A 13,166-nucleotide genomic window follows, 5' to 3' on the forward strand; every position below is an offset into this window, starting at 1 on the left:
ATGCTCCTAATGGGAATACGGTCTCATGTGGACGTCTCCTGAACAAGAACGTACGTCATCCCACAACACTGAGTCAATAGGAAAAACAAAATGAAATCACTTGTGCGTCTAGCTGAAATTGCAAGTGCTCTGTGCTGAGTCTCGAGCCTGGGACTCTGCCTCTGGGAACCGGGCAGTACAAAGAGAAAGTACGTCAGAGCAGGTAGAGAGGGTCAAGGGCAAAGCAGGGCTTCTTGCCAGACTGGCTGTTAAGTGAGTGCATTCAGCTTGTGTATCCCAGTGACTGGGCAGGGGCAGTCCTGCCGTTCTACTGCGTGGAGTTACTCCAGCGGGGGCTCCCGTGATCATGGTGGTGGAGACATGGGAGGGGGAGGGGGCCAGGAGTCACTAGAGCCTTAGCACCATCTTCCCCACATTTGAACATCAGAGACGGATTTTTTAAAAAAAATCTACCAACTGGGAAAAGTCACAGATACTCGGGACTACTTTGGCCCCAATAATTATGTAGATTAGTGACTGTGCCCGCATCTGTGCCTCCGAGTCAACTTTTATGACCCCTGCTGGGCAGCAAGTGTGGGCCAGCGGTGATTTCTTCCCATCGTCTCGGAAGCCTGAGGTTTTTTTCTGAGACATTTATCTGCTGGATATGGCTCTGGAAACTAGGCCACTGGGTACTTGGGCAAACACACAAAATTAAATCTCAGCCTGAGGTTCCCAGTGTATCATTTGAGTCTGACAAATTACACGAGGGCTGTCACAATAAAAGGAAATGGACTGGTAGTTTAGGAATCGATCCCTCTGTTTGAAAAACCTGACATGAGAAATGGCCTTTAAATGGAAAGGACTCATTTCCACAGCTTTTGGGATCAAAGTAGTCATTACATTTAACTATAATTAACATTCACATTTTCTGCCATTCCACCTAGAATTTTCTTCTTCTGGTTGCATGAGACCCCGAACACAAAGCAAACAACAAAATGAAGTGTTATGAAAACAGTACTGGACTGCTCAAATGGAAGGTATCCACATTATGATCATTATTTGTCTCTTCAGTTTCAAGGTCTGTGTTTGCTAAGGTCAGTTATCAACTAGGCTTTCACATCTGTCTGTCTCTCTTTCTCTCTCACACACACACTTCTGTAGGACCTTGAACCAAATACTTGCATTCTTACAATTTTCTCCCATCTCTAAAGTAAGGAAAACTGCCACTTACTAAAACTCTGCGGTCCACCCGGTTTTCCAAAGGTATTCGTTCAATGAGCTTGACACAGAGGTGAAAAAGCTTAGAGCCCAGGCCTGAAATAGAGGGCTACATATGACAGCATTGATCCCGTTAAATGGCAGCACAGGGCAATGACAGCAAAGACTTTCTGGCTGGGTCAGCATGTGCTCATGGGACACCAGAACTTCCCTTCTTCAGGAAGTGCCCAGAATGCACCAGGTATGGGATTTATAAGGACGTTCAAGGCAACATTTAACCTGAAAGCTCAGAACCTCTAGCAGTTGGGCTATCATGGAGACTAGAGCAGTTTCTCTTGAGGAAGCTTCATTCCACCGACAAGGTTCTTTTTGCCATTAACTGCAACGCCGAGGCCCCACTTGAGGAGGTGACAGCAAAGTTCCACAGCCTAAGAAAAATCCTTCGTGTCTGACCGAATCCCCTTTCTACACTGCCACTGAAAGCCAGTTCACTGAGTCACAGAGGCCGACTCTAGACCACTTCTCAATGAATGCTTACAAAAGGATTGCTGTAATGAACTGGCCTCTATTAAAAATGAGTCCAAGAAGATGAAAAGAGTTCTGTAAACAGATGATGGGTGCACAATCATGCGAATGTACCTAATGTCACTGAATTGTACACCTAATGGTTAAGAAGATAAATTTTTTTTTAAGATTTTATTTATTTATTTGACAGAGAGAGACACAGCGAGAGAGGGAACACAAGCAGGGGGAGCGGGAGAGGGAGAAGCAGGCTCCCCACTGAGCAGGGAGCCCGATCCGGGGCTCGATCCCAGGACCCTGGGATCATGACCTGAGCTGAAGGCAGACGCTTAACGACTGAGCCACCCAGGCGCCCCAAGAAGATAAATTTTTATGTTATGTGTATTTTACCACAGTTTTTTTTTTTTTTTTTTTTTTTGAGCGAGTGCGCGCACACACGTGGGGCCGGGAGGAGCAGAGGGAGAGAGAGAATCTTAAGCAGGTTCCATGCTCAGCATGGAGCCTGATGCGGGGCTCGATCCCATTACCCCGAGATCATGACCTGAGCCAAAATTAAGAGTCAGACACTTAACCGACTGAGCCACCCAGGCGCCCCCCTGCCAATTTTTTTAAAAAGGAAAAAAAAAAAAACAGAAGGAAAAAAAAATCTAACAATTAACCTGACTTTTCTATTTATTGGGCTGTCACTTCAACCAAGTAGAAGCTTTATGATCTACAAACTAAATGGGAGATTTCTCCCTGAAAATTTATAGGAAAAAGAAAGGAGGCTTTGAGAGAAAATGGCTAATGCTGACCTGGCTTTCTAAACAGTACAAGGCTTTAAGAGTAATTTCTGTCATTGCACTTTCCTGTAAACACAAGAAATAAATGAAAAAAAAAAGAAAGAAATGAAGTCTTTTTAAAATGGAGTGGAAAAGAATGGAAGCTACCAAAAACTATTTTTTTACAAGCGACGTCCATGTATCTTTTTACTAAATACTTGATAGATCAAGGTGAGAATATATGAACATGTTTAGTCTCTCTGCTTTTAAAAACCCATGTATAACTGTAATTTAGAGAAGAAAGCAAATAATCCCTCTTGTATTACTTCATTTCTATGATCAAACAGAATTTCTTATCATGAGCACCTGCCCATTTACCACATGCCTGTTCTTACCTAATTGTGTTTTTTTCATCTCTACCCTGACTTATACAAATTATTTTAAATCCTTTCTCTCTTTTTCTTTTTTTTTTTTAAAGCTTCATTTATTTTTAGAGGGTGGGGAAGGGCAGAGGGAGAAGGAAAGAGGATCTTCAAGCAGACGCCCCACAGAGCGCAGAGCCCGATGCAGGGCTCGATCCCACGACCTATGAGATCATGCCCTGAGCCGAAATCAAGAGTCAGACGCTCAACCAACTGAGCCATCCAGGTGCCCCACTTTTTCCTTTTTATTCTTTTTTTTTTTCTTTTTAAACCAGGGAGGATATAAAATAAGATACTCTTATGTCGATCATACTTTGACTAATGAGTTCACATAAATCACTTAACAAAAAGAATATATAGCCAGCAATTCCAAACCATGTCCGAGACCTCTAGACTTAGTAGTTTAACACAGTAATAGAACCCATCTGTGGGTCGCTCTGCTCAGTGGGGAGCCTGCTTCTGCCTCTCAAATAAATAAAATCTTAAACAAAAAGAAGAAAGAAAAAGGAAATCAAGCACTTCTTCCTTCCTCTCCAAGACTTAGCATTGCAAAATTTAACAGAAAGTCTCCACAACTCCATTTAACGTACTCATAAAATAATCGTAATGATGGTGCATCTAATTTACTAATGCAAGTAATGGATCAACCAACCCAAGCCTGCTGTGCCTAACTGGGGTGGCCTGGGGGTTCCTCGGCAGTCAGGCACTCACTGAAGGCCAGAGGGACTCCAGATTCATGGCTCAGGGTGCGAGAGAAGAAGCCACCCTGGTGAATGGCACCACATATGGCTCCCAGTGCCTGTGTCCACAGGAGGCCGCGTCCACAGGAGCCCCTACTGCCTCAGTGGCATGTTAGGAGTCCAGAACCCTTAGGGGTAAGGTGATTTTTGTCATACCTCACAGCAGTTTCCTAAAGGGATTTACAAGTTGACGTTCTCCCTGTGGACTAAGGAACGATGTGACATAACCCACAGAACCCTGGGCTCAAGACCTGGAAAGCCTTACTTTGGCACCTAAGCTTTCTGAGCCTCAGTTTTCTCATCTATAAGATGGGAGGACATGCTTATTACCTCATAGGATCACTCAAATAAGGTGACACAAGTATAAGCACATTACAGATGGAAGACAATACCTATGCATGGAGTGAGGAGGGATGGACATAAGTGATTAAAAGAAAGGAGACAAAGACGCAACAAGCAACATCCCTACAAAAGCCGAACACCTTTGGTTTCTTGCCTTTCCTACTGAGCAGACTTAAAAGTGAAAGCAGAACTTTCTTTGAACACAAAAGATACACCTTCTGTGAGTTGGTATGGAAAGGTGTTGAAAGCAGCTTAAAAATACATGTCCCTAATCCCAAGGAAACACTCTATTACAAAGTAAGGGGTCAAAGACGCAGTTATTTCTGGCAAGCATTAAGACAAACTAAGAAAAAATAAATCCCCTGCTTTCAACACGGCCTGCTGGCTAAAACAGAGTTCACCTCTTAGCAACAACAAAAAAATTTTTACTTAGTATTCCAGAGCACACACATTCTGAAAAGCCTTTTGATTTCAGTCGTTGGCATAGAAACCTCAAGTAAACGGCTGTGGGAAGAACAGAACCCATACTAGGAAAACTTGCTTGGTGAGCTGTTACTATCAGGAAAGCCTATGTTGTTTTAAATAATTTTTCATCACACCATTCTCTAAAAAGAAATGTGTGGTATGTATTTATAGTCTCCCTTTTTATTTAGGGTGTGAAAGCAGGGAGAAAGTGGGAATGCATAAATGTGTCAATTTCTCCCGCAGAGCAGCGCCTGCAAAATGCCTTGCTCCATCTCTGGAGGCAGTGTTCTTCCTCTCTACAGCATTTCTTCATTATTAAGATCTGGAAGAACCCATTAAAAGAAAAAAGGGGGGGCACCTGGGTGGCTCAGTCAGTTGAGCGTCTGCCTTCGGCTTGGGTCATGACCTCGGGATCCTGGGGATCCTGGGATCAAGCTCCGTATTGGTCGCTCTGCTCAGTGGGGAGCCTGCTTCTCCCTCTCAAATAAATAAATAAAATCTTAAAAAAAAAGAAGAAAGAAAAAGGAAATCAAGCACTTCTTCCTTCCTCTCCAAGACTTAGCATTGTAAAATTTAACAAAAAGTCTCCACAACTCCATTTAACGTACTCATAAAATAATTGTAATGATGGTGCATCTAATTTACTAATGCAAGTAACGGATCAACCAACCCAAGAAGCACTCAAGTCCATCTGCTTCCCTTACACCATCCAAAGGAAAAGAAGACATAAAGAGAATGTTTCAAACACACCTAGCTGATGCCACTTCAAATCTACCTTTTAGGGTAAAGACAACATGGTTAATTTAATTTCACAAATCAGATATAATCTCCTAAACAGACCCGTTTCCAATTCACCACATTCATAAAACCCATTCAAAAACCTATTCTATAAGAATCAGGATCTTCTATAGCGCCTGGCCGGCTCAGTGGGTACAGCATGTGATTCTCGATCTCAGGGTTGTGAGTTCGAGCCTCACATCGGATGTAGAGATTACTAAAAAAACAAAACAAAACAAAAAAAAGAACTGAAGAAAAAAGAATCAGAATCTACTAAACCAGAATTAGAACAGGTATTCTATTCGCAAGATCCATGAAGGATGCAGGCAGAAATGTTAGCTAATGGTAAGCTCCGTGCAAGCAGAAACTTCGATCATGTGTCCACCGTTTCCAGCCTAGAACAATTATCTTGTACAGAGAAGACTATACAGTAACTATTTATTGAACTAATGAATGAATTTGGCAATAATGACGTGAACCTTCTGTGAATGAAGTAGATAGACGTGGTCTTCCTGGTAAGGGAGAGGGTGCAAAATACCACTGGTCTAGCCCCATTGCTCAACTCAGAGGCTCAGGCTTGGAACTCCATGCTGTCGCGTCAAAATGTGCACTGTCAACACGATCAACCAAAGGTCGTGAATAATTCTTTGGTGAATACTAAAAATCATCCTAGAACACACTGAAACTGGATGCACTACAGTCTGCTGTCAGAAGAAATAATTGAGGCATTCTTTAAGGCTGCACCCTGGGAACCTTTAAAAGCTGAAGCAACCTGGACCATCACGAATATGGCTTAGTTTTAACTAGACAATGGCAATCTTCTGGTGATGCACCCACCACCATTTTGGTGTTACTTACTGAAAAGAATGCGCTGTGGGAGATTATAGAAGCTGGGGTTGTCACGAGAGCCGATGCAGAGAGTGCCACAAAGATAATTTGCATTATTAACCCAATGTACTATGATGATGGGAAAAAGTCCCTTTATTCCCCCCCCAGAAGTGGACAGAACAGTGAGGGTTGAGATATTTTTAAATAAGTGGAGTTATTTTTTGCTATATGGTTTATTAATAATCTTACATGGAATATAAAATTTCCCTAATCTGTCCTCCTCACTTTACAGCTTCCTGGTCATTATAAAAACATCCACCACACCGAGTATTTCTCATTGCAGAAATGATATGATTTATTAGAAACACTAGCAGAAAGGCACTCATTCAGGTAAAATAAATTAACCTCTAACTGACCCACTACTGTTTTACCTTAACATTGATGTCTAACTTGGGGGGAGAATATGTGTTCTTTGGCAGGTTAAAGTATATGAGAGGATGGTTTAATAGTATTTCTAGAATCCATCTTTTCTTTAGATGAGATTATGTCTTAAATGAAAAGAATGGTGTTTAGTTTAGCCCCTTCAAATATGTGCTTATTTGTAAGTCAGTTCTAAAATTCATGAACAGTAGGAGCTCAGGGGGTAGGCAGACCATTACTAGTTTCATAGCCTTGTCAAGTTGCTTTACTTCTCTGAACCTCAGCTTTCTCCTCTGTAAAATGGGGACAATCGTACCCGCCTAACAAGGTGGATGTAATGAGTTCGTGCATAAAAAAAGGACTTTGTTGTTTACTATGAGCCTCCAGGGAAAATAAAAATCTCTCAGCTCTTGAATGTTAGAGAGGAAGAGATTAGAAGCATGAGTCTGCTCAGATTCCAGGACAATCATCAGACTCATTTGCTTCCTACTTGGACTGGAGAGTGAATTTACATGACCGTTTGTTTAATTAGTAGTTGAGTGCGAATACGTTACATATGCTAATACACGTAAAAGTGCTCAGTAAATGTTAGTTGCTATCATTCTCAGTGTTGTTATTATTAACTAGTCCAGGGAAACACCATGCCGTGCAGAAAAGAGAAAGTGGGGAAGCAAAGGGGTTTTTCCCTTTGTGATCATGAAGCCCATGGAAGTTAGAGTTCATCAACACTTCGTATAATTTTTTTACTTTTATACTTTCTTCATTCCTCCGTGGATTTCTGAACTTAGTTTTGCCAGACTCTTCCCCCAAGCATCCCAAACCATCCCAAACCAGCTATCAGAAATTCCACAAATTTCCCTGATTGTGCATCAGTGTGCATACCCTCACAAGTCCCTTCAACTCCAAACTCCAGAAGTCCCCTGTGGGTCTGGAGCCTGACTGCCTGGGGGAGTGCTGGTGAGAAGTCATGTGGCTACTGGTGTGGGAATCCTGGCATTAGAATGAGTAAATGAGGGGCGCCTGGGTGGCACAGTTGGTTAAGTGTCTGACTCTTGGTTTTGGCTCAGGTGGTGATCTCAGGGTCGTGGGATTGAGCCCCGCATCCGGCTCCCCGCTCAGCGCTGAGTCTGCTTAAGACTCTCTCTCTCCCTCTCCCTGTGCCCTCTCCTCCTGTGCTCTGTCTCTCAAATAAATACATAAATGTTTAAATAAAAGAATGAGTAAATGAGCCCTGCCCGTGTAGTTCCAGGAAGTGGACTGCACTGGCAGATCGGAGAACTTGACCTCTCAAGGCACATCTCCAGACTCCAGCTGCTCCATGTTTGGCTTCAGTAAGAAAGAATAACACTGGCAACAGCTGCTGTTTCTTGCGTGGAAATCAGCAGAGTTTAAACAATCTCGTTTCAACAGTATGAAATGGCACAACCCGGCTAGACTCCCCAAGAGTCAAGGCCCGATACAGAGGAAATTCTCAAAGTGTGCAAAGAAGCGTCAGGTAAGAATGAGAATGAATAACCTGTTCAGTCTTAAGAAGTAGCCTCAGGGGGCACCTGGGTGGTTCAGTCGGTTAAGCGTCTGCCTTCGGCTCGGGTCATGATCCCAGGGTCCTGGGATCGAGCCCCGCATCGGGCTCCCTGCTCAGCAGGAAGCCTGCTTCTCCCTCTCCCACTCCCCCTGCTTGTGTTCCCTCTCTCGCTGTGTCTCTCTCTGTCAAATAAATAAATAAAATCTTAAAAAAAAAAAAAAAGAAGAAGTAGCCTCAGACTCGTGTTCCTTGAGGCCTTAGAATTGCCTCATAGGTGCTTGGGGGGCTGCCTGGGGCTCTGTGTGTGTGTGTGTGTGTGTGTGTATGACTCGTGCTCCCCCCCGCCCACCCCACTCTTCATAAAGGGTGAAGAGGAAAAAAAAAAAGCTGAGAGCCTCCTACCCCTACTCCAGTTGGACTGGGGGTGAGGGTGCAGCCTTCAAGGGCTACAGTGGGTGACGCGGAAGAGGGCCAAGCCGAGGCCTGACCCCTGGCAGAGATTCCCAGAGTCCACAAGGACGTTTTAAAAAGAAAAAGAAAAAAAAAAAAGAAAACATGGAATACTACTGTAAAGCTGAGAGCCTATTGGTACAATTGCTTTGAGAAAAAAAACAACTAAAAACAAAACCAAATGTTTTCCCGAATACAGTGCTCTCTCCCACTGGTCACTTGAGTCAAATGTCAGACTTACCTTGACATATTGAACAAGACGCTCATTTACGTTCACTTTGTAAGTCTCTAGACCCAGCTCCTTAGATAACCGTAAGATTCTGTTCTGGGTTGGCCCCACATAAGCCCCGCCAACATCTACGTAATCGACGTGTTCATTCTGCAGAAAGAGGAAAAGTGGCCAGAAGACTTCAGTTAAAACTCAGGGGAAAAAAAAAAAAAGCTTCTATGTCTCATGTAAAGACAAAAACATTTATTTTTTACAACTTACATGTGCCTTACTTCTCTCTTATAAAGTGCAACTGAAAACAGCAACTTTCTCCTCCACCCAAGGACCGGGCACAACCCTGTATGACACTCATCACAAAGCGATCCCATTTGTATAGTTACTGGTGAGGCCGATTGGACAATAACATGTGTCACGAATAAAGAATGCTGTAGTACATTCTGCCGATCTAGATCCTTTTCAAAGCAATTAGGTTTTTATGTATGCTTTTCTTTGGGGTTGTTGCTGTAGGCCTAATTCTCCGATTTCTAACAGATGAAGTTTTAAATCAGCCCACACTGATGGGCTCTTGATCTTATTTTTTTTTTAAAGATTTTATTTATTTGACAGAGAGAGAGAGACAGCTAGAGAGGGAACACAAGCAGGGGGAGTGGGAGAGGGAGAAGCAGGCTTCCTGCGGAGCAGGGAGCCTGATGCGATGCGGGGCTCGATCCCAGGACCCTGGGACCATGACCTGAGCCGAAGGCAGACGCTTAACGACTGAGCCACCCAGGCGCCCTGCTCTTGATCTTATTTTAAAATAGTAGCTGGGGGGGCACTGGGTGGCTGAGTCAGCTAAGCGTCTGCCTTGGGCTCAGATCATGATCCCGGGGGTCCTGCTCAGCGGGGAGCCTGCCTCTCCCTTACCCTCTGCCTTACCCCCTACTCGTGCTCTCTCTCTCTCTCTGTCGAATAAGTAAATAAAATCCTTAAAAAAATAAAAAATAAAATAAAATACTAGCTGGGAAGAATATATCATAGGAAAAGGTACACAAAGCTATAAAAAGATTCATATACCTAACAAATTATTTTATAAATATACAAACCTTCCATCGTAAACTGAAATTTACTTTCCCCTCTTATGTGCAGTTCTACATTTTCTCCAGCTTTTTTATGAACACATTTCCTGGTAATTTAATCAACAGATTGAATATTGGTGACTTACATCTCCTTCATGTGTTTGTAATAACTTCTTTTGGGTCTGTTTCTATTTTGTTGTTTATACCCATTTTCATCCATGTTGCCTTTCCTCCTTGTTTGCCTGATTATTCTGTACTGAATACCACTCATTGAATTTGAAAAAATACAAAATAATTTGAATCCTAGGAGGATGATATCTTTCTCAGGGAGGATTTCTGTCTGCTTCTGCCAGCACCTGGGGGCCCTCTTATAATACCAGATAACTTTATTGCATTTCCCGTGCCTGGGATGATTTGAAGCTGGGCTGAAATGCACACGTGCTCTGGTCTTCTTGCAGTTCACCCTTGGTCCAAGGACACAGGCCAACCCAAAACATGAGGACTTTACCAATACCTCCCTCCATTTGCACACACTCTGGGGGGCTCTGGACTTGACCCTCAATTGCTCTAGCTCTGGATGACTTTTGAAAGGCCTACTCAGCCTCTCACTTGCTTCTTCGGTGGTCAGTAAACTCCCCCTCCCCATCCCCAACTTCCAGGGGAAAAGTAGGTCAATCCTTTCCTGATGATGGCCCAGTGATTCTTCACTACATTCTTAGTTCTCTGATGCTTTGAAGATTTGTGTGTATGTGTGTGTACGTGCAATTTGTCCAATCTCTCTGCATTTAGTAGGAGGGTTGGGACAATTCACCGCAAGTGTTATTTCTAGAAAACTGATTGTCTAGTATTATTCAACTTGCCTTCCTGGCAAAACAACCTGATATTATCTTTCTATTGCAGGATATGCTTTGCTAACAATTTACTTAGGATTTTTTAGCCAAGTTCATGAGTGAAATTGAGATTCTCCTCTCTTCTACAACCCTTGTCTGTCTTTTGCATTAGAGTATTGCTAATCTCATAAATCAGTGATCATACTTTCTTCTATTCTTTGGAACTGTTTGTATATAAATAGAATGATTTATTCTTTAAACACTGGGTAGAATATAACTCCAGAGCCATCTAGGCTTGCTGTTTTCATTGTGGAAAAATCTTAAACTATGAGATACGATTTACTTCGAGGCTAAAACACGACCCATATTTTCTATTTCTCTTTAAATCAGTGTTAATTTTGATAAACATATTTTTCCTTATACATTTCGTGTATGTTTCAAAACTACTGGTTTAAAGTTCATGACATCCTTTTTTCATTTATTCTTTACTGAATCAGTAGTTATATCTACATTTTCATCCCTTTTATTGTTTATTTGAGATACCTCTTTTTTCTTTTTCTTGAAAAACCTGACCGGACACTTCTCTATTTTTAGTCTCTTCAAAGAATCAACGTTTATCTCATTGATCCTCTTTATTTTGAATATTTATTTCCTGTATCATGGATATATGCTCTTTCACCCTCTCTTTTAGATTTATTATATTCTTAATTTTCTAACTCCTCACATGCTTAGTTCATTCATACTGAGCCTTTTTTTCTTTCCTAATGGAAGAATTTAGGCTATAAATCTTCCTCTAAGTTAATTGCTTTAACTACATACACAACTTTATTTTAATATTTCCATTGTGCAGTTTTAGTATTTTCATGTTTCCATTACAATTTCTCTTTAGACTCGTGTTTCTAAAAACTTTGTTGGATTTTAACTTCTCCAGCTGGGATTTTTTTTTTTAGTTATCTTTTTGTCATAACTGCATTGTGGTCAAAGAATGTGGTTTTTATGACAATTCTTGAGGCTCATGTTATGACCTAGCACATGATCAATTTTCAAAGACTTTCATATTTGCTTGAAAAAAAATGTAGTCTATAAAATGATATGCATGGTTTATACATGTCCATTAGAATGAGCTTAATTGTGCTCAGCCTTTTTTGTTTGCTTAATCTATTATTAACTTAGAAAATTATGTAAAAATCCCCCACTCCATTGGGCATTTATCTTTGATTCCTGTTAATTTTTGCTTTATATTTTGAGGCTATATTATTCACTGTATACAAGTTCAGAATGTATGTACTGACACATTTCAATGACATTTTTTTGTTCAAGGTTTACTTTGATATTAATATAGTTATAACACCTTAGATTAGTATTTGTCTATCTCTTTCTTTCAGTTAGAGTTGTTAGTCTGAAAATTGTTTTCCTTTAATTGACAAATTTAGCATTTATATTTATCATTCCCTTTTAAGTGTTTTACTTCTTATTTTATTATGTCTTTTCAAATAGTTTTTCCCCTGATTTCTTTCCTTCTTTTGGAATGAGAAGTTTCTTCTTTTTTCTTTTTAAATTCTTTCTTGTACTTGTTTGGAAGTTAAACAGTCAGGCCTATTTCAGACGTTTTCCTAGCAATATTAACATGCATATTTAGGGGCGCCTGGGTGGCTCAGTCATTAAGTGTCTGCCTTCGGCTCAGGTCATGATCCCAGGGTCCTGGGATCGAGCCCCGCATCGGGCTCCCTGCTCGGCGGGAAGCCTGCTTCTCCCTCTCCCTCTCCCCCTGCTTGTGTTTCCTCTCTCGCTGTGTCTCTCTCTGTCAAATAAATAAATAAAATCTTAACATGCATATTTAATATAGTCTAAAGTTTATCAGTAGATTATCTTCCTACTGAAAAATACAAAAACCTTCATGCTTCAACTGTGATCACTTTTTTCCAATCTATAATTTATAAAAGCACTTGGTTCAGATTTGTCTCGAAACAAATCTGACATTACTTTGTTTTATTGTTTTGATGTTGCTGAATTGTATTTAAATATTTACCAACATCTTTGCTCACTGTCCCCTCTTGAATCTCAGACCTTTTATTTGTAATCTTTTTCCTTCTGCTTGAAGTACATTTTTCTTTATAATTTCCTCCAGTCTGGGTCCTAAAGTCTCTGTTTTTGTCAGTCTGGCAGAAAGATGGTTCAAGCAGGTAATGAATTCAGTTTAGCTCCTCTTTGTCTCAGAACATTAAAGATATCTTCTGACATCTGTTTTTCTTGTCCAAGGGTCACTCATAAATTTAATTGTTGAAATTTTAAGAGTATGGATGATTTGCCTTTTTTGTTTTCAAAAAAAATAATTGCTTGTGAGATCTCTCTTCTTTGGTATACTGCAGCTTCTCTGTGCCTGGGTGAGAATTTCTTTCCATTTACCATGCATTGGACCTGATAGGTTTCCTCGTGTCTTCCAACAATGCTGGGAATCATCAGCTATTATTTTTTTATACCATCATCACTCTGTACTTCATGTCTTAGCTGCCCGCCACCCCTGAAAACATACTTTCCAATCTGCTTCGGAATTGCATGCTAGACAGTTTTTCCAGATCTAGCAGTTCATTCGCTGTCTT

The 13,166-nt window shown here is 41.2% G+C and overlaps 1 protein-coding gene across 1 annotated transcript in view; it reads right to left on the bottom strand.

Moving 5' to 3' along the window:
• LOC118533894 (amine oxidase [flavin-containing] A) overlaps positions 1-13,166 on the bottom strand; it is a 69,956-nt gene that overhangs the window by 30,505 nt on the left and 26,285 nt on the right. Inside the window, exon 3 of the mRNA XM_078065072.1 lies at positions 8,694-8,831. Within this exon, the coding sequence (XP_077921198.1) occupies positions 8,694-8,831 (138 nt within the window). The remainder of the gene's footprint in view (positions 1-8,693; positions 8,832-13,166) is intronic.

This window comes from Halichoerus grypus, chromosome X (genome assembly GCF_964656455.1).
Source record: "Halichoerus grypus chromosome X, mHalGry1.hap1.1, whole genome shotgun sequence".
In the NCBI taxonomy this organism is placed as follows: Eukaryota; Metazoa; Chordata; class Mammalia; order Carnivora; family Phocidae; genus Halichoerus; species Halichoerus grypus.